The 20967-nt window shown below is 43.7% G+C and overlaps 1 protein-coding gene across 2 annotated transcripts in view; it reads right to left on the reverse strand.

The window, feature by feature from the left end:
• Nucleotides 1–15321, reverse strand: part of TAF4 (TATA-box binding protein associated factor 4) — a 36166-nt gene extending 20845 nt beyond the window's left edge. Inside the window, exons 1-2 of one of the 2 annotated variants that reach the window (XR_004360067.1) lie at nucleotides 14934–15293; nucleotides 11906–12994 (exon numbers count right to left, since the gene is read on the reverse strand). Coding sequence is in view for 1 of the 2 variants with exons in the window: in XM_032705220.1 (XP_032561111.1) it covers nucleotides 11906–12994; nucleotides 14934–15249 (1405 nt within the window). In the remaining variant the exon portion in view is untranslated. Of the gene's footprint in view, nucleotides 1–11905; nucleotides 12995–14933 lie in introns of both variants that reach the window. The other variant, XM_032705220.1, reaches the window with a different exon arrangement.
• Between the last annotated feature and the right edge of the window lie 5646 nt (nucleotides 15322–20967).

Raw genomic sequence — 20967 nt, forward strand, 5'->3', positions numbered from 1 at the left:
TACACACCACAAAAACCATCTAAAGCAAAGGGGACGAGTCCAGGCTTTGCAGACGGTTGGACCAGGTAAAACAAGGACCATGAGATGAAAGAAGTTTTATAAAAGCACAAAGTTCCCATGATTTTTCCAATACAAAAAAGCTGGAATACTGTAGAGAGCTGGAGAAAAAGACAGCTGCCTATACAAACTACAGGAACAGCTTTAGCAGAAGTGATGTATGTCCCTTATTCCAGAAAAGAAATGGATAACCTGGTACTGACATCAACGCTGTCCAACTATTCCTTCTCTCACAGTAACTGACCCACCCGGGAAAGTTCTAATTCTACAGGAATGAAAGGCCAGGAAAAGCAGAAAGAACCTATTGAAGTCTGCTGGTCCACTGCAGCTCCATGAAAACCTGGGTAATTAAGGGAATCTTCCCTAACACCAGACAACTTCCAGCACATTTACAATTACTTGCACGTGTCAAAAAGCGGCATCTGCAACCAGCACATGTGTAGCAGCTCATGAAGGACAATCTATACACCAGCTCATGAGAAACAGGGATTACAAATCAAGATGAGTAACACAGAGCTGTAAATGGTAACAGAGTTGTGGATTAGATGTCACTGAAGACACATTATTTTGCACCCCATGAGAGGTGTGCACCAGCTGCATTAGGTGCTCTGGCTTAAGTTTAGGTGCTTAGAACCTCAGGTGACCTGTGCTGCACAAGGAATCCAGAAAAAGCTTTTACTTGAGCTTGCTGAAGCTTTCGACACCATCAGAGATCCAGGTTCTCGAGTTTCATCAAACATGGTGGTTTCGTGACTTCTATAAAGGCATCTCAGCTCCACAAGGATAACCACAGTGCTGACAGAGAAGTCTCCACAGCGCAGGTATCAGGTCCTGCAAACCAGCCAGCTCAAAATGAACACTATGTGTGACTTGAGCTGCTCCAGAAGTGCCTCCCCGGTGCTGGCAGGATGAGGTCAGGCTGTACAAACACGAGTCAGTAGCAGATACGTTCCCTGCTCAGCTGCAGGTCTGCAGGCCATAAAACTGCCAGCAGAGCTAGAGCTGTCCAGCACACTGGAGCAACCTGAGAGTATGTACCAGATTCCCTCACGGCTTGTTTCAGGGGAATGGGCACCCCAAAGCCATGAAGTTGAAGTTCTGCACAGTTGCACTGAGCACACAGTGCACACTGTGCCCACGCATCTGAAAGGCACCTGCTGTGCTGAAGGTGAGCTACAACTTAGCATGAAAAAACATGCCATGACTGTCAGGGGTTGCTTCAGAACATCTCTAACACAAAACACTTGGAGTCTCTCCCAACAGGCACTAAACATTACACATAGTGCAGACTGGCACAGCACAGAGTGTTGGACAAGAACTACAAAAGCACATAACTTGGTTTACTTTTCAACTCCTGCCACTCTGGAATAAAGTAAAATTCTACCCAGATCCAATGCCTAAAAGTTTTAGTACAGCATCAGTTTACTACAGCACTCCACTGTTTGCCATCATCCCTTTCTGCACACGCCCAATCTGCACACACAGATCACAGCTAATCGTTATGGTCTCGGAAACGCTGATTCTTTAACAGCTGATTTATGATTATTGCCAATGTGGGTGAAAGATACATTTGCAAATACCCTCAAGAATCCTGACTGCAGTGCCCAGAAAGAGTATTTTGTACAGACCAAGTACACAAGTTTGTATTATGAAAAACTGCTTCTTTTTTCTTACTAAAGAGTCATCAGACAAAAAATTCAATCTCAGTTTAAAAGCTTTTGCTTACTCTTACTATGTAAGAACTCAGTTTCAAATTACAGAACTCTTCTGTCTAAAAGGTGAAGAAGTGAATCATTTGTAAAGTATTGATTCACAGGTTGTCTAAGAATATGGTTAAAGGAATAACGTCATGCTGGAGTGCCAAAAAGCCACTGAATTTAACAGTGATCCCACACGGAAAAAATCTTACCTGCTCAGTTGAAAAGGTGTGTAAGAATTGTTCTGGGAAATACATCAATTTATATAGCAACAACTGACAAACGCTTCAACAACAATGTGATTTGAAACTATTCTGACTTCTCTGGAAAGCTATATTCCTTGAAAGTGTGTTAACATTCTTTTCTAGTCAAGCATACAAAGCCAAAACACCAGAGCGCTCTGTTAAATTGCAACCCAATCATCACACAAATCTGTCTTTAGTCTGATGTGGAAAGAGCTAAGAAAAACACTATCAAGAGCTAAACCAATTGCTTTAATTATTGATCTCGAAGTGATTCAGATTTAGCTGTGCCATTAGTTTCAATATACTTACATCATACAATAATGCAGTTACACCAAAATCAGATTTGGTTTTCAGAAAGGAAGACACAAAATTAAGTGTCACTAATTCTTTTCCTCTGTTATTTTAAATAGATTTTAAAACTCAGCTAGTCTTCATTTGTGACAAACAGTTTGTCTAAACCAAGGCATATCAAGGTTGGTGCTCAATGGGAATGGCCAATCTACTTTGCATTTATCACAGCCCGCACACACATACTTAATGAGGAGTAATGCCTTAAATGCTTTAAATTATTGTTTTCTTCCCTCAAAAAGCAACACCCTACAACAACTAAGTGCATGAAACCCCATAAAAAATGCATTTCTTTAATTTATCCCCACTGTGAATGCCCTACTCTAGGTATACACCCTTTGTAATTTTAGCAGTGAGAAACCCCTTTGCTGATGTCACCTTTTCACCCAGAGCTGTGGAGACCTGACACTGGACAATTCCACTGACTGACAGCTCCCCAGGGCAGCCTCAGTGGAAAGGTTTCCTCCACATCCTCCTCTGGGATTTCATGCCTCTCTCACTGCCCATACAGAAATTATTCTGCTTTGAGAATATGCCAAACACTACGCCTGCAAGTTCAATACAAACTATCAAGGGGACATGATATTACATGTCATTTGGCTGATAGCAACATTTATTAAATAGCTCTGCTTTTTCAGTTAGTCTGCACACAGAAACAGAATTATTTTCACACCTGTAAGCTTGAATTCAGAAAGCTTTTAAACAAAATCAGGTCTCGTTTTGATTTTTACCAACCATCAAATGAACAGTCCTGAGTAGTGACTAAGCTTAATGACTGGGTATGACTAACACTTATAAATAATTAGTGCCTTCTCTCCCCCTCCCCCATGGAGGACAGGGAAGGAAAGAAATCCAAATGATACACTGGAAAAAAGGAAGAATGAAAGGAAATAAAGGTTGAAGCTCAAGGCATGAACACTTGTATCTTCTCCCAATCCACCCCTAATACCACTGCAAACACAACTGCACATATGTCTATTAAAAACCAACAACTCCTCACGCCTGTCTATTAACTTCACACAGTTTAGTCATTCTCAGCCTTCCTGCTCCAGATCTCTTCTCCTGACATCCCCCACTGATCCCTCAGCAAACACTCTTCTGGTCACCTCCATCAACTCTTTTGCCACCAGTGCTGCAAATTCCTCAGTGTTACTCCTCAGAGTTGGTACTTCTGACTCATGAGAGCACAACTGGTCCCTCTCGCCACACCACCACTTTGGCTGAGTGCACCTGATGTTATTTTACATTCGGGGAGAGGTTCTCAATCCAACCCTCCCTTACAGAAATATTTGGTTAATAAACTGAAGGAAGGTGTGCAGACAACTTATTACAGCCTTGCTGCCCCTTCAAACCATTTCAGAAAGGCTCGAGCACGGCACCACACCTCATTGTTTGGTTTTGTTTATACCCTGGTATCTAGAGCGCGCATTTTTCAACTATACTGGTTGTCAGCACAGTCTATCCAGCACGTGCTTTATTCTGCACAAAAGCACTGTGATAGCTTTTAACAGTTCAGCTATTCTCAGAAGCGTATATTAATCAAGTTATAATCATAAGTTAGACCATTCTTACTAGAGAGGCTTACTTGATTCAATAGAAGTCATAGAACAGTCATGCCAGTCATGTAAAACAACATTACACACTGCTGCGAGTTTTATGTTACTCGTTGTCTAGGTACTGGTTACAACATGCTACTGAAAAACTTACTTTAGTAGTGCATTTTAAAGAAAAATGCACCAAAAGACATACATAATTCATAACTTAAAGTTCCAATTTATAGAGCTCTGCAATGGCAAGAAGTTACTTAATTTTATCAATATACTTTTCCAAATCCCGCAAAAAGAGCTTGATATCCCAGTCAGACCTTGCACTAAATCCTGTATAAATATACAGCAAAAGCAACACCCCTGGGTACAGGGACTCATAACCTACTCATGCACTTTGCTGAGAATCAACCTTTGATATTCAAGTTGTAACTTTCTGATCGTGGTAATATAAGTACAGAAACTCATATTTTTATTTCTAGCCTTCCAACAGTTACAGACAAAATATTAGCTACATTTGTACAGTGCCTTAAGACAGCTCTACTGAGGTACTGAACTGATCTCACTGCAGGAAGAAGACACAGGTGTATCAATTCCTTATGATTACCACCTCCTTCTTGACTATTGATAATCTATACCGTTACATAGTGATGATAATCAGGGTTTTGTTCTCATTAAAAAATATTCTACAGTTTAAAAAAATCCTTAAAGGCATAAATAAGGCTTCAAGGACAATTTCATTTCACATTAAATACTGTGCTAAAGACACCTGAAGAAAATTACTCCAAGACAGGAGGCTTTGTGGTAAAAAACTGGCTCTCAGTTCCTTGAGATACCCACACCTCCAGAAGACAACCAGCATTTCTGGAAAGAAATTACCACAGAACGGAACTGGGGTAAAAATTTTCAGAGTAAGCTGAGGTAAAACTGTCCTAAAAGGTTTAAAACCACCAACAAGCTCCATTTGTGCGTCCACAGCCTCAATGAAAAACAAAGCCTCATCTAATCTGAAGTATGAGTGATCACACAGTCTTTACACCTGTTTAATTACAGCCTGGTCTGTGCACAGTTTTTATGCTTCTCTCAACATCTGAGCTGGATATTTCGCCACACTAATTTAGTCTTAAAATCTCCAGTGTGAACACAACTGTGTCCTCGTAGAAGTAGCTTATTGTATGAGCTATTTTGCTTCTCTTATGAGGAACCAGATGCAAGAGGGTTGATACAGCAAAAACTGGATTCAAACAAGAAAGCTTTTACAACTTTGAAGAAACCTTTATCAGTACAAATACACAACTTCTCGCATTTAGGCAAGATCTTAATTAGTTTCAAAACAAATTAAAGTTAATGGATTAACAACCTGTAAGAGCACAAAAACAAAGCCTGAACATCCCCACAGTCACCACCTCTGTACAACAATTGTGTGCAACCTGTCAATGGGACAGGGGCATCCCGAGGGTCTGGTCCTGGGAGTGCACCAGGGAACCTTCAGCAACATTCAAGGATCACACAACTCTCTGTACACAGGAACATCCCTGTGGCCGTGCACGGAGCTTTACAGTTCATAATACACTTGAAATAACTGTCTGTTACCTACGACTAAATCTCCTTTCTGTCATTGCCTTTGGTTCTTGTATTTTCAAAATTATTTTCCTCATGCCACTACCTTTTCAAATCTTCTTTCAGGAGAGATAACATTGCCTAATAAAGCTAAACTTGCTAAGTCTTCCAACTAGCAAAAGCCTTTTTTTTTTGACATAAAGCAATGGCATCAAATTCAAGGAGCGGAGTCAGACAGATAAATGAGGTTATAAACATTCAAAAAGTTTCAGCACAACGAATAACCTTGACAACAGTAGCTATTTTCAGGTAAAAATGCTGATTTTGAGTATTTCTGACAAAAACTGCCTATAGTAACAAAAAGTGTTTAATGTGTAAAGTGACTTCTATATCCAGTTCCTTCTGAGCACACTCAGTTTTTGATCACACAGTTTTTATGAGAACAGAAAGCAACCCTTCCACACACCAGCACCTCCTCTTTGCTCAAAACCCGGGTAGTTTAAATATCACTATTTTCAACTGTGTTCTTGAACTACTTCATAAATTTTTTTAGAGTTCTATTTATAGCCTATTTCCCAAAACAGGGAAGACAAACAATAGTAAGAGTTTTCGTACACCACAGCATTTAATTTGAAGACAGTTTGTGATATCTACTAATTTGTGTCTTATCAGTGCCCAAAATGCATTTTCAGCTCAGTTTGCTAAACTTGCTGCAGGATCCTGTGTTAGTAAGGTATTCAAGTCCTGGGCAGCATCCAAACTTGAGGTCCTCAAACCAAGAAGCTGCATTTTATAAGTAACCTGGCAGATTTCAGAGATGGAAAACACCTAACTTCTTGCAGAGTGCAAAACAGCTCTAAAGAAATAAAACACTCACTTCTGGTCATTGACCAACAACCTTTATCATAAGCCCAGTGCTACCCAAAAAACCCAGAAGACCACAATTTGAAGCATATACAGACATATCCATACATGCTCTTCCAAAGGCTGTTGGGAACAAGAGTGTTTTCCATAACAGAAGTGAACAACATGTAGTCAAAGCCAGTAGCTTTCACAGCTTAACAGAATTACAATTATATTCCCATTAGATCCCATCACTTAACGAGCCACTCTTATCAGATGTGCAAAACACTGAGACACTTTTTAACAGAGCCAAAAAATCCTACTGCACAGCCCTCTGAGCCCCAGGTCCTTTGGGGTACAAAGCCAAGGATGCAGGATTCCTCAGTTATGGAAGTTGCAATGCGAACAAACACAACTTTCAGTCTGGCGACATATGGCAGATCTGATGTAGCAGATTCCAAATAAAGCAGAATGTTCCTTTTGCTGATGCATGATTTGAACATAAAATCCACCCCTCACCCAGAAGAGTTCTGCAGAGGAGATCCACAGTTATCTTTCAGAAAGGGAGATACCACTTTCCACGCCAAGTGTAGGACTCCCAAGCTCTAGTCCTGGCAAAATATCGATTCCTGCATGGCCTTGGGCAAGTCAGAACTTCTCTAAGTTGCTCTTTCCCCCAGCTCTAAAGCAGAGTTCATACTACTTTATTTACCAACCACACAGGCACGTTGCAAGGATTAAGTTTTGTAAAATGCTTTGAAAGTAAAACATCCTGTAAGTACTTTAAGGAGCTCCTATTGTCATGGTGCATTACAGACCTTATTTTTAACAAAATCAAGCCATGCCAACACGGTTAACAGGCATAATATTGGCAGCACATGCAACACACAGGGAAACTATAATGAGGATATGTTTGAACTTGCTTACTAGTCAGTGAGAAATAGAAACAACCACATTCCACTACTTCATAGTATTTCTATCATTCCTTTCTGTAATTCTTATATTAGGGAAGTCTAATGACTTCCTCATCTATCCACATCCTAGTTACTTTGGGCACTTCTGGGGTACGTGTTTCAAGTACAAAGTTGCCCAAGGAATGAGGTGCTCAGCCTGAAAAAGTAACACAAATTGTTTGTTCCTTTCTTCTCAGCTGCCACTTCTCTCCGTTTTTATACACTCTCCTTTGCCCAACCACCCCCCACCCCAACTCCCAACCGAAAGAAATGGAACCACTCCTGCAGAAGTTATTTTTCAGTTACTCCAGCTCCAAAATATATGACTGGCTCAAGCCAAAACAACCTGAACCCGTGCTTTCCCATCCTAAAGCCACTATAACCAAGGCCTAAGTCCAAATCCTTCTTGGATAGTGAACACAAGCTAAAAACTGATTGGTTTCTACAAAAGAAGCTCCTGTTTAACACCAAGTGAAGTTTGGAGCCTCTAAGGCCATGAAGAAAACCTTGAGGGTGCATATTCACATAGTACATCTTCCAGGATCTGCAGAGGTACAGCACCAACGCTCCTCCAGGTACCCTTTGCTTCTGGAAAGCATCAACAGTAAGTTTTAACCACTGGCACCATTCAGAGCTCTGGAACATTCCACGTTAAAGGGGTCCCAGCAGTTTCTCAGTCTAGAAAGGGCCCACCCTGACCTCAGCCAGAAATGGCCCATGAGATGCCCTCCAACGAAGAAGCCTTGTCTCATTCCCTGTCTTCAGCTACTGGCAGATCCAACTGAGTTTTGGGAAAGTAATAAAGATGTTTTATTTTTAGATACAAAACAAAACAACTCTGTGACAACAGTTCTACTACAGATGCAGTACTGCCAGCAGGAACACTGGTCATGATTGCAGAAGTAAAAACAAAACATAAGGACAGCCCATCCTACTTGCTCTCTTCAAACAGGACTGTCACAGAATTGTATTTATTTAGGAAAAAAAAAGACTTAGTCTTTAGGATCAAACCACCAAATTTCTGTAAGTACAAACAGTCACCCAGTAGGTAAAATAAAAGAGGGGAAAGGAGGAAGTGAAAGTTTCTAGATTTCAATTCTACTTAAGCTAGTAGAGAAAACTGTCCATACCCACCTGCACTATACTGTTCTTACTGTATACCCACAGCACTCACCAACCTGCTCCTTTCTCTAAGCAGGCACCTTAAAAAATCACTATGAGATGCTTGTACACAAAGATAAAGCAGCAGAGTAACAACACTGCAAGAAGAGAAACCAAATCTTTGAACTCCCCAATTGACAGTAGTGCTAAAGTAGGTACAACCTCATAGGGCTGGGTTTGTACTACAGCACTGGCTGGACAAGATGGTATTTTCAAAAGTGATTTTAAAGCACACAAGTTTTGCCATTTTACAAGATGATTCTACGCTGTGTCAGCAATGACCTCTAAACACTTTACAAACACTCCCAATGCAAAAGATAAATTTTAGGGCATAATCCCAGTCATACTTTTCTGCAGGTTTTTCTAAGCACTTGTAAAAGCTGAACACTGACTTACTGCTTTAACAAACTGATTTTCCTACTTCTTACCATATTATTGTACAAAACATGTTTCACATTACTGAAGTACTTGGAAACAACAAACTTCATCCAATTTATTTTCAGTCACAGTTTCAGTAGATGTTGCATCCTTAAGGCAGTATTGTATAAAGGGAAACTTCTGTTCCTGCCCCCTACAAAATCATCTCACAATATTTCCATGTCTTTGCTAAGAAGATATAAATAAGGTTATTTTGGGACCTTCATTACCCAAATCTGTCCAGTTGGACCCCAAAGTTTCAAACACAGGCTCCTGAAGAAAAGACTAAGTGCAAGAGTCCTCTTCCTCAAAGATGACAGTAGTGGAAAACCACTGCTAATGCACGGATACTCTCAAAAGTCCAGTTGCTAAGAGAATCAATGCACCAAAATCCAGCAAGGTCACAACAACTATGGCCCCTTGGCTCTTCAAACATCTCCAGTTTGTCAGTTGAGGTTTGTTGCACATTTGCCTTGATGCCATACAAAGCATTATTCTAAAAGTCTGTGTTTTATAGACCACTGAATGAGCTTATTTCCCACATGCTCTTTTTAAGAAAACATTTGAAACCTTGAAAGGTTTCCAGTTTTCAAGTCCCAGGTTAATAACACTTACTGACATCTTATATTCTGCTTTCTATACATGTGACACTGTATTTTGGACAGCTAGAAACAGTGATTCTGGGTACGAAAATAACTGTAAAATGTGCTGCTTATTGGTCAAACCTTCCATCAGAACTTGCTTTCTAAGTGTTTGTAATTCTTGGTGTAAAAAGCTGTGTGTGCAGTGTATGATTTCAAGCACTAAGTCTTAGAAACTCTCACTAGCACACATCACTAACTTTTAAAAACAAACTTGTGAATGCAAATGTGATGCATACAGTAGGTGCACAGCACACAGGCACTGCAGCTGCACCTTCATCCTACCAAACTGCCTCCAAAAACCTCACCTATGATGCTGCCATTTGAAATACAATTTAAAAAGCACAGCCACCTATTCTCCTTTCAGTAGGAATGTACCTGCACACTCTGCTAAAGTTCTCAGCAGTTGCACGTGGCCGGACTTGCAGAGGTGCTTGGCCCTTGCACCTCTGAGAGATTTGTAAGAGCTCAGCATCCACCAATTCTTAAGTGTTTTGAAAGAAATGTTTTTGCAAAACATTTTCAAAGTTGGCTACTTTGGAAAGTATAACAAACAAGCCAAAGCAATTTAAAAGAAAAATAATCTGTTTCACTAAAAAAAAAAAAAAAAAAAGATTCTTTTTCAATATTAAGTCTGTCTTGTCATGCAAGAACCCAATTTCCAATTTCTATGTATCCAGTCACATAACACTTGCTTATTTTAAGAGTCATGCTTATTCTTTTGAAGTTATAAATATTTCTTAAAGTGTAGGACAGAAAAGAAAAGTGTTTAATAAAACCCCAAGTGCTTAGAACTTATATTGTTTTACTTCAATCTATCCAAAACTCCAAAGAAGCAAATTTATAGTCCAATTTTGCTTAAGAACTGGCAACGTTGCTTCTAAGAGTAAAACATTTCAGTACATTGTGGCAGTTTGAAAACATTAGTCACCTAAAAAAAAGGTCCCACTGGACTCCACAGAAGTATTTTTCCCCATAATCAGGTTTATAATGCAGTATTAACAAAAATGTAGGTATACATGGCAATAGACTGTAAACCTGAACAATCCTTTGATACACTATGGCAATAAATAAATAAATAAGGATTTTCCAGCCTATCAATTTACAAGCTTCAAATGAAGCACTGGGATTTCAAGATCTGAGTTTTACTGCTATTTTTTAAACTAGCAACACTGTCATTCAAATTACTCATATATGGAATAATCTATACAAAAAAAAAAAAAGGAGAAATATTTATGCCATTTAGAACTTGGATATCCAGAATGTTTGACAGATTTCATCAAACTACATGGCATCATATACCACTGATAGGATATTACACAAAAAGACAGTGTGTAGTAACACAGTACAGTTCCTGATCTACTTTATGTGACAGGTGCATTGCTCTGAGGTTGGTCAGGAGCTCCAAGAGATGTATTTTTACCAAGACCACTTGAAATAGATGATACACAACCACCACTGACTTCACTCGGAATTAGCAGCAAAATTTAATTAGCTGTTCTTTGTATACTGCCCTGAAAACACTGAAGAGTAAGAATACAGCTATTGTATGTATTATTAGGAAGACAGGAAGCAACGTGTAGGTTCACACAAGTATTTTCAGTCAAAAAGCAAAGCAGATAAAAGCAACAAGCCTGGCTCAAAATAACAGCAAATATATAACCTTAAATCTCCAAATCTAGGATATTTAAGGAGGGACACAACAGTTCTCAGCAAAGAAATGCTTCTCATCCTGCTTTTTACTCACCCACTGAGTTCAGGACTAGATTCCTTGTCCAGAGATGCTCAGCACTAAGCACGAGACTAACTACTACAAACGCTGCAGCCCTAGACACAACAGGGTGAGGTAAGGACATAGGAAGTCTGCCTTTTGTATCAGAATGCCAGTGGCTAAAAAGATGATCATAAGCTTCAAATCTGTGAGTTTTTAAGTCAGACTTTGAAGGTATTTAAAGCAAAAAGAAGGTAGTTTTCTCATGTTGCATCTGCTGCCTCTCTATTCACCAGAGCTCTGTGGTACTGAGGGCATGCAGGGACAGAGAGGGAACTGAGCAGCACGTGAAGGTTACAAGCTACTGACAAAACAGCCTGAAAAGTCAAAATGCCTTTCCTGAAAATGAAATATCAACATTTCATTGCATAATATTCCATTGTCACACTTTGGCAGTTTGCAGCTTCATCTACACTCACACTGGAACAAAGATACCAGGCAGAATTATTTTCAAATTATTACTGCTGAAAACACTTTCTGGACACCCGAAGTCATACTCTGAGTAGTGGAATGCTACTATGCTACTACTCAACACCAGATGATTCTCATTGTTACATGTAATGCCTTTTCCACAATTGACAATTAAACAGCAAGGAATCTCGCTTGGAACCTCTCCTCCCTGCAAGAAATACACTTCCAAAACAAAATCCCTCAATCCTCTTACTTACCTGGTGGTAACTGAAAGTTCTGAATGTTCGTCGGATTCTGAGGTGGCTGAGGCAAACGAGGTGCTAAAACTGTAGGAGTCAAAGTTGCTCTGATTCCACTCGTAGTTGGTGTTGGAGTCCTTGGCAGACTTTGTGCCACCGTATTGGCAGTGCCTTTAGCCATTCCTGTGGGGGTGCCAGGAGCCGCAGGAGGTATCCCACCAGGATTGGGAGCAACATTTGAGAGCCCAGCTTGCATAGTTTGCCCAATAATCATGTTACCCCCTGTAGTACTGGGCTGGCCACCAGTAGCCAGCGTCTGCTGTTGGGACACGGCTTGGACTATAGTTTTAGGAGACTCAGATTTGATGACCTGTGTGGCAGGAGCTGCTGCCACAGTGGAACCAGACTGGCTGTTCACCAGCGATGTCTGGAGGGAAACTCCAGATCCCACAGTGGCTGTGGCAACAGCAGGAAAACTCCCCACACTGATGGTTGAATTGATCACAGTATTGCTCCCATTCTGAGTGGCTGCACCAGCTGCAGCTACTGTGGGTCCTGCTGTGTGGATGGGGGGCCTCACGAGCGTCACCGTGGGCGCCCCGGTCCCGACGCTCGGCGGTGGCTGTGAGGAGATAACTGTGGGCGAGGAGGAAGATGCAGAGGACACAGCAGTGTTAAGGAAAGAAGTCTGGATGACAGTGTTGGAAGCTGAGGGCAAAACAGCATTAACAGCGTTTCCTTTCCCCACGGATCCAGGTCCATTGTTAACGAGAGGGGCAACAGCAGGTGCGGGAGTGGGGTTGGCAGTCACAGGAGTCCCAGAGAAAGCAGCACTTCCTGTGTGGTGAGAGTTCATCACCACGTTACTCCCATTCAAAGTCTGCACTGTTGTGGTCCCAATCTTGCCATTCCTGGTGGACAAGGCAGTTGCCATGGTGCTGATAACCACCGATTTGCCCTGACTGAGGGTCCCTGGAGCAGCAGTGACTTCCGATCCTCCTGCTGCTGCAGTGGTGGTGCTGGTGCTCGTTGTGGTGGCTCCATCCAGAGCTGAAGTCTGGGACCTGGTGTTATGATTAATAACACCCCCCTGCACTCCTCCTGCTCCTGCAAAACAACAATAAGGGTAAACAGACAGAATGAGCAAGAGGAGAAGACAGAATGTTCTCCCTCATCACCAGGTCTTCTCCATCTTCCAAGCTGCCTGCCTGGAGCCAGGAAAACAGGACAGAGTACAAACTGAATATGGCTTTGAAGACATTATCTTGAAGCCTCCAATTTCCCACCAAACTCTGGCAGATTCAATATTAATTGTAACGCTCCTGCTTTTGACACTACAGTAAGACAAAACAGGGAAAACATTTCATATGAACCAAGGGAAGGGAGGAAGATTATCTTAGACCTCTTCCCCATTCTAGAGCCTGATATCACATTTAGCAAAAGGACTGCAACTGCAAGGAGAGGAAAATGGCCATGGAAGACACATTATTAAGACATATTCCCTACATCCAGCACATATTACCCTCTAATCCTGTCATCACCTACAGAGTAAGTAAGTCAGATCAGGAGGTTCAACAACAGCAAAATATGAAAAGTGAAAGGAAAGCAAAACATTGGCCTGGCAAGATAAGAGGTATTGCAGGACCTCGAGTAGGTTGCTAGAAGACCCTTTCTCTTTATTATAGAATTTGTTCTTACAGACCTGAAGTTCCCACAGCCAGAGACAATTAAAAATAAATAAATAAAAAGCAAAGCTGGGTTTCAGAAAGGACAAGATGATGTAGCTTCTTGTCCTGAATAATCCTCACGCCCCTTGACGAGGCCTGGTGTTATCACAAGTACAATCACACACAGTCCAGGTCCTGGCCCTAAGGAGATAGAAATGGGAAAAGAATAGTGACAGAGAGACACTGAGATGCACATTATAAGGGTCAAGGAGATCCTCCTAGAAGAGCTTCATCAATCATAACACAGGGTCTGTAGTATCTTCTTACACTTCAGCAAGTAGAAAGCAAAAAAAAAAAGGGGGGGGAGGGGAGGAATTGCAGAGAGATTCTGGGGAGACATTTCTCCCAATCCCCCTGAAAAAACAGCTTCCCTCCATTCCCACGTAGTGAGCCCTCAGTCCCAGCCTTCACACTGCCCCCCTACAACCTTCCCAGCACGAAGGGGGGAATATTCCCAGGCAGCTCCGGGGGTGGGTGGGTGGGAGAAGGCGCTGTGCAAGGTGGGGTGTTGTGGCCTGAATTCCCCCCCTTGCTGGGACCCGGCGTTGTGACAACCCCCCCTTGAGGGCAGAGGAGGAACGGGAGTGTTGGATGCCCCCTCCAAGCCCCTGGAACAAGAGAAGGGGTGCGGGGGGGAATATCAAGTCAGGCAGATATTGGGGGGGGGAAGCATTTTGAGGGACTTCCTCCCCTTGAAATCCCCCCTCGCTTCCTCCTCTACAGGAAATAGGTGTCATGATTAATAACACCCCCTTCCACTTCAGCAACAGCGAAGGGGGAGGGGAAGGAGCATTTACACAGACAGCTAAGGCGGCATTATCGAGAGGGAATCCCCCCCATAACCTCCACCCCTGGAGAGGGAAGGGGAGCAGTCACAGGCGGCACAGGAGGCACAGCCATGACCGAGGGGGTGGGCTCTGCCTCCCCTCAGCCCCCGGGATTAACAGAGCCCTTTTACACTCCAGCAACAAGGACAGGAAAAGCAGAGGGGACCGGCGGAGTCACGGACGGGCACTGCCGGCTCCTTCTGCGGGGCGGCTGCCCCCACACATGATCCAACACCCTCGAGTAAGCACGGGCGAGGAGGGAAAATAAAGGGGAGGGAGCAAGGCGCGGATACACACCGAGGGGGCATGATGAGGGGAGGCTCTCCCCCGTATGATCGATACCACCCTTTGCACTCCCGCTCCTGCCACAACGAGAAGGAGGAGAGAGGGAAAAGGGGGGAAAGCAGAGAGGGAAGGAGGCAGCGGGAGCTGGGGAGTGGGGGGAGGGGAGGGCCCCTCTCCCTCAGAGCCCCCCACCCCTGCCCACGTTACCTGCTTTTGTGATCTCTGGGGCACTCAGTCCCATCTTGCTGCCGCTGCCGCTCTCTGTTTGGGCATTAGCATTGCCTCCTACTACTACTCCTCCAGGGCTGGGGCTTGGGCTGCTGCTGCTACTGCTGCCGCTCACAACATGGTTCCCCAGCAGCCCCCCAGCGGCCCTCAGGGGCTCCTGCGCCTTGTGGTGCTGGTGGTGGTGGCCGGAGGCCGCCAGCTGGGACTCCAGGGAGCCCACCAGGTCGCTCACCACCTTCTCATCCACCTCCGTGTTCAGGAAAACCTCATCCAGCAGATCCGAGCCCGCCGCCATCTTTTTTTCGGAGGGTTCCTGTGAGCGCTCCCTCCTCCCCCCCCTCCCCTCTCACTCCTCCCTCCTCCCCCCGCCCCGCTCGCACCCGCTCCCCCCGCACCAACCGCGCACGCGCGCGCGCCCGGCCCTCACATCACCGGGCCGGGCAGGGATTCCGCCCGCCGCTGATTGGCCGGCGCCCGCGCTATAAAAGGCCGTGCAAATGGCTGCGAACGCTTAGTTGGGAGTCGGGCGGCGGCGGCGGCTCCGCGCGGGGCGGGCGGGGGCTGCGGCCCCCTCGGTGCGGCCGCGCCGCGGGCGCGGGTTGGTGCGGGGGGCCCGTGCGGGGCAGGGCGGGGGGGCGGCCGCGGCCGCCGGCGGCTCTTTGTCTGCCTCGGCCCAAAATGGCTGCATGTTTTTCCCTGCTGCTCCCTGCGTCCGGGTCTCCCCCGCCGGCGCGAGTCTGAAGGGCGCCCCGCACCTGTGCCAGCTGCGTGTAACTGATCCACCGGCGGGGCGGGCGGGGTGCACGCCCAGCCCCGGGCGGGGGCAGCGGGCGAGGAGGAGCCCCTGTGCCTGCCTCCCTCCCTCCCTCCGCCGCTGGCGGGGCGACTCGGGGGCCGCAGCCCCTCGGCGCGGCCGGGCCGCGGGGGCGGGTGCCGGGCGCGGTCTGACTCAGCACGGCCGGGGAAAGCGCTGCGAGCCCGGGCGCCGCGGAGGGAAAAGGGAGAGGAGAGAGGGGAGGCGGGGGGGAAAAGAGAAGGAGGGAGACGGCGATTTTGAACGGTCCAGTCGCAGCTGCGAGCCGGCACGGCGGGGCGATCCCCGCCCGTGTGTCAGCCCGCGTTACACCCCCGGCGCCGCTTAACCCTTGTGGGGGAGCCGCGCTCCGCGCAGCGCCCGGCGGGCAGCGCAGCCCCCCGAGGGTCGGCCCGCGGGCATCGGGCCGGGCGCTGCCGGCAGGTGGGACACGGTCGCGTATACGGGAGGCGGCTGCACTTTGACCTTGTTGTGCAACCGTCATAAAGGAAGTAAATAACGTAAAAAAAAAAAAAAAAAAAAAAAAAAAAAAAAAAAAAGCACAACCCGCCTTTCAATAAGCGCGCTCTTCTTGCCGAGCGCTGTTTCCCCGGAAAAGCTGGATTGCTGGAACAATATTGCCAGATGCTACGATTTATCTTTCGGGGAATAAAAATCATAGAATCGTCAAGGTTGGGAGAGACCTTTAAGATAAAGTCCAAGCATAAACCCAGCACTACCATTGTAACCCCTGAGCTACTAAACCACATCATCCAGTGCTAGGTCCAGATGCCCCTTAAACACCTCCACCACCTCCCTGGCAACCTATTCCAATGCCTGATTTAACTTAGCTTTCAATTAAGTTTTAAGGGGCAACAACCTTAAAATAGCACCTCTTATATCAGTATTTTAAAATAAGCTTTGCTCTTATGTTTTGGGAATGGGTGGCATTAGAGGCTGGAACTCTGCTGTTAGTGGGATGGGCTCAGCACCTGCTGGTTGGTGATGCCCAGAATTGACTGGCCTGAAAGCTGCTGCCTGAAGGCTGATGGAGACCTGGAAGAACAAGAGCTAGGAGTTATCTGTGAGAAGGGGGTTGCTTTAAACAGGTCAGAGTATTGTCTGCTTAGGGTTGCCCAAATGTGGGTGTCAACGTTTTCCCCATCACATATTTGTGATGATCACTTTACTTGTAATGCTGTGACATTAAATAAATCGATCTGCTTGGCAGTTGACCCTGTGAGAAATGGGAACAGTGCTGAAGTACTGTCCATGTCTTACCCTGCCCCCAAATATGCAAATGTACCTTAAAAAGCTCACACGAAAAACCATAAAAACTGATGGGTATTTGGTCTTAACACATAGGCCCCAAGTAATAGTATCTTTAAATCAAAAATCTTAGAAATTCAGTTCATAGTAAGGGATATTGCTCTTTTAGTTTCTATGTCCTCCTCTAACCTGCAGTAAACTTTGGCTGGTGACTAAAAATTACAACACTGAGCCTTTCCCAAGGCTCCACTCACTTCACCAGGTGGCATGACTAGGAGGGACTGCGAAGTCCTCTGAGAAGTTATATATTAATCTTTTATTCTTGTACTCAAATACTTTTCTCAGTCATCATTTGAAACTCAAGGAGAGAAACTGCCTTTCCCATCATTATGATTTTTAACTTCCATTTTATCGATTTTTGACAAATTACAGTGCTGCAAAGTAGCTGTGATTTTACAGACGTTGCTGTAGGTCACGTTGCCCGTTTCTTACAAGACAGGAATGCTGCTTCGAGCAGCACAGTCCCAACCTCTGCTGCTGCCACAGTCGAGCACGTTGCTAGTTTTAGCTATGGTGAAATTCTATAAGCAACATACCAAAGAACTCTCTGGAATAGAAGCCTTGTCACGTTCCCTAACCAGCAGAAGAGTTAATCTACATCAGCTGCTCAAATGATTTATTAAGGGTGAAAAAGCTCGACTTTAAGCTAAACCAGCCCAAAGGTGCAGAGTGGCTGAAAGTCTTTGATGGCATCTAACCAGGGTACAGCCCCGTGCCGGGCCACAGTGGCTGAGGGAAGAGAGAGGGACAGGGGGAGATGGAGGATGCTATCAGGTGGCAGCAGCAGCAGCCAGCATCAAGGGGCAGAGCAGCCTATATTCTTCCTCTGCTCACATTCTAGGACAGCTTGAATGTAGTTTACAGATGCCTACAAAACTAGAAATAAAAACCTCGAAATCTTCACGTCCTCATTCTAACACTCTCTTTAGTGTACCATATGGCACATCTACCATATTAGGTAAACAACTTCACAAAATTACAAGAGCAACTGAGATTCATTACAACTTGTGCATTATAAGTGTGTAGGATTCATTACCGAATAATTTATCTTCTCATACTCTCTGTCTGTTGTTTGACACTCGAAGTAAGTTTCTGCACTGAATTCTTCAGGACAAGAGTTCCAGCTCCTCTGTGCTGTACTGCTAATGTTTTAAATTATATAAAAGAGCAATTTGCATAAGAATTCTAATAATGGGTTACAGGTAATTATCGATGTTGGTGTACAAATAATCAGACTCAATATACAATGAATGCTGTGGACTTCACCCATCAGCAATAACATCAAAAGATCTTGAATATCACAAGCACATATGGATTCTCCATGTGTCAAAGAGCAGAACTTAGCAGGAGCTGTACAGGAAAACCAGAGAGCTGTCAGTTCTTTCAAACTGCTCCCTTTAGGATATTCTTATTTAAATCCTTATTTTTTCCCCTAGAACCAGCCTGTGTAGATCATGGCCCAGAGACTGTGTCTCAGGTTATGGTAATGCCATTCTTTTTGTTTTCTAAAATGTACTTAGCCTAGAACTCATTACAGGAATATCTGACAGAGGTATGGATTGGGGTGATAAGGGACAGAGCAGAGAAGCCTGCAGACGGTTTTAGTCTTGACTGACCTTCAGAAGACTAAGGGCCCATCAATAAATAGACAAAAAACTGATAGTGATAGTTCTAACTGGTGATTTTTTCGCTCACATTTCCTGCTCCTCACCCAGACACCGACCATTTAAAATGCTGAAAGGTGGAATTTAACCAGTAAAACCTCGATTCCACAAGTTCAGTCAAACAAGATGACGACATTAACACAAATTTTGGGTTTATTAGAAAGCATCACTGTTCTTGTAGCCAGTGCCAGTCTCCTCTAACAAGTGTTCAGCAAAACTATCAAGACTTCATATGCATGTGGAATACAAACATTTGACAATCTATAGGAAAAATATTCCTGTTTTTTTACTTTGAATTTAGGGGTAAATGCAGTCTTACTACATACATATACCTGGAAATAAATAAAACAACTTAAGTACCTCTTTGCAGTTTATGCACTTGACTGTCCTCTCCCTGGAATCTCAAAACACTGTTAAAGTCTTGGTTTTCAAATCATCCCATGTACTTCAGTTGTCCTTAAGTGAATCCCTGAAGAAGTCTAATACTCCTAATAGGGATTAATATTTGAAATTAAGTATGGTATGCTCCAGGAAAAAGTCTTAACCCTTGCAGAGTAAAACAACAAGAGATGAACAGTAGATTTGGAAAGGAAGTGTGAAGTCCCCTTTTATTTTGTGATAATCATACTTCTCTACACTCCTATTTTCACTTAAGGACAGTGTCTGCTCTCGTGAGTACTGAACTGTTTCTGCCAGCTACAGAAGCACCACTTTTGACAGCAAATCAGTGTTCTGGACTGAACACCTCTCTAGGGAAGAGGAATGGCAAAAGCATCCACTTTTTTAAATGTTTATATCTACATAACAGTTACTGGAACTCCAGAAGTAGAGCAGAAAAAAACCAGCTCTTCTTTTCATAAAATATAGTTGTGTGACAGGGTGAGGGGTTGTCCTCTTTTTAAACACAAGAGGTATTTAACAATACCTAGTTATTAAGTGGGAAATACACAGAAAATACCTGTTAGAGAGAAATTAGTTGTGAGCTTGATTTTCAAAATGAAAAGTTAGCTGAGCACACAACTGCCTTGGCAATGTCCTCTGGTGTTTATGGGACAGAAGACTGTGTCACTGTTACATGCTACATGCAACTCACACAGGAGTTATTTAAGTAGGGCTGTCCTGAGGCATTCCAAAGTCTGTGCAACTCAACATCCTGTGCCCAAAAGAAGATGCCCAGAGAATATACTGTAAAATAAACGATTATTGTTTAAAACCCTTCAAGGCTTTACAGTATAAAAGAGCTGTGGAATACTATTTTTCCTTCCCAACTGCTCTTCATCCAGCTCGTCATGCTTGTTACTGCCTGCCAAGATAGGAAGTATCAATATCCAGACTCATCTATATGGGAATTCCTGGGGAATTTTACTAAGAAAAAGGAGCACTTGTATAAGAAGATGGGAGTTTCTAACCACACACTCCAGCAGCTGGCAGAGATTTTTCAAGCAAGTCCTCTGAATGGAGATTACTATGTCCAGAATTTTATCCACAGAGGAGGGAAGCAGCAGGCATGTCAACAAAGATTTGTGTTTTATCTGTTCTGAAAAATTTCTTGTGCAAGTCTACAGGATTCATGGGGAAAAAATATTATTAGAAGATTAGAGGTCCTTCTGGTAACTACAACCAGCTTCAGTAATTTCACATATTTTGAATTTAGCAAATTATTAGAACTGACTGGGTAAAATGAAAGTGCTTTCCTCTCCAAGCAAATTAAAGAACTTTTGGAAAATTGAATCACTATTTCCAAGACAGAATATGTCAAGAAAATGTGCCTACTGATGGGTCTCATTACTGGAAATCCAATTTGCACATTTTACAGTCAGGATTTGTTAGAATATGTTTGAAATATTTCTTTTTAGTGAGTGCTGACTTTGGCAGGTTTTGCTTCTATTGTTCTGGGATTCTTTGTGGGCAAAGTATGACCCTGCGAGGGATGTTTTATCAACAATATACCCTCAGACAACCTAAATGGTACATGATACCATGAATATTCCAGTTCTGGACTCTTGTGCTCTCTTAGTTCAGAACTGTTCTAATTCTTCTCTGAGCTTTCCAGCATCATCCAACATTGAACAGTTACTCCACCAGTTTTCCTGTTTGCTTAAAGAACTGAAGACAGATGGATTTTTTCCAGTCAATACCATGATACAGCTTTTTGCCCCATCAAAAAGAGTTTTTACTGGACACATTTAACAATTGACCAGTTATGGCAATCAGTGTTATCATCCCT

This window comes from Chiroxiphia lanceolata, chromosome 17, assembly GCF_009829145.1.
Source record: "Chiroxiphia lanceolata isolate bChiLan1 chromosome 17, bChiLan1.pri, whole genome shotgun sequence".
Lineage (NCBI taxonomy): Eukaryota > Metazoa > Chordata > Aves > Passeriformes > Pipridae > Chiroxiphia > Chiroxiphia lanceolata.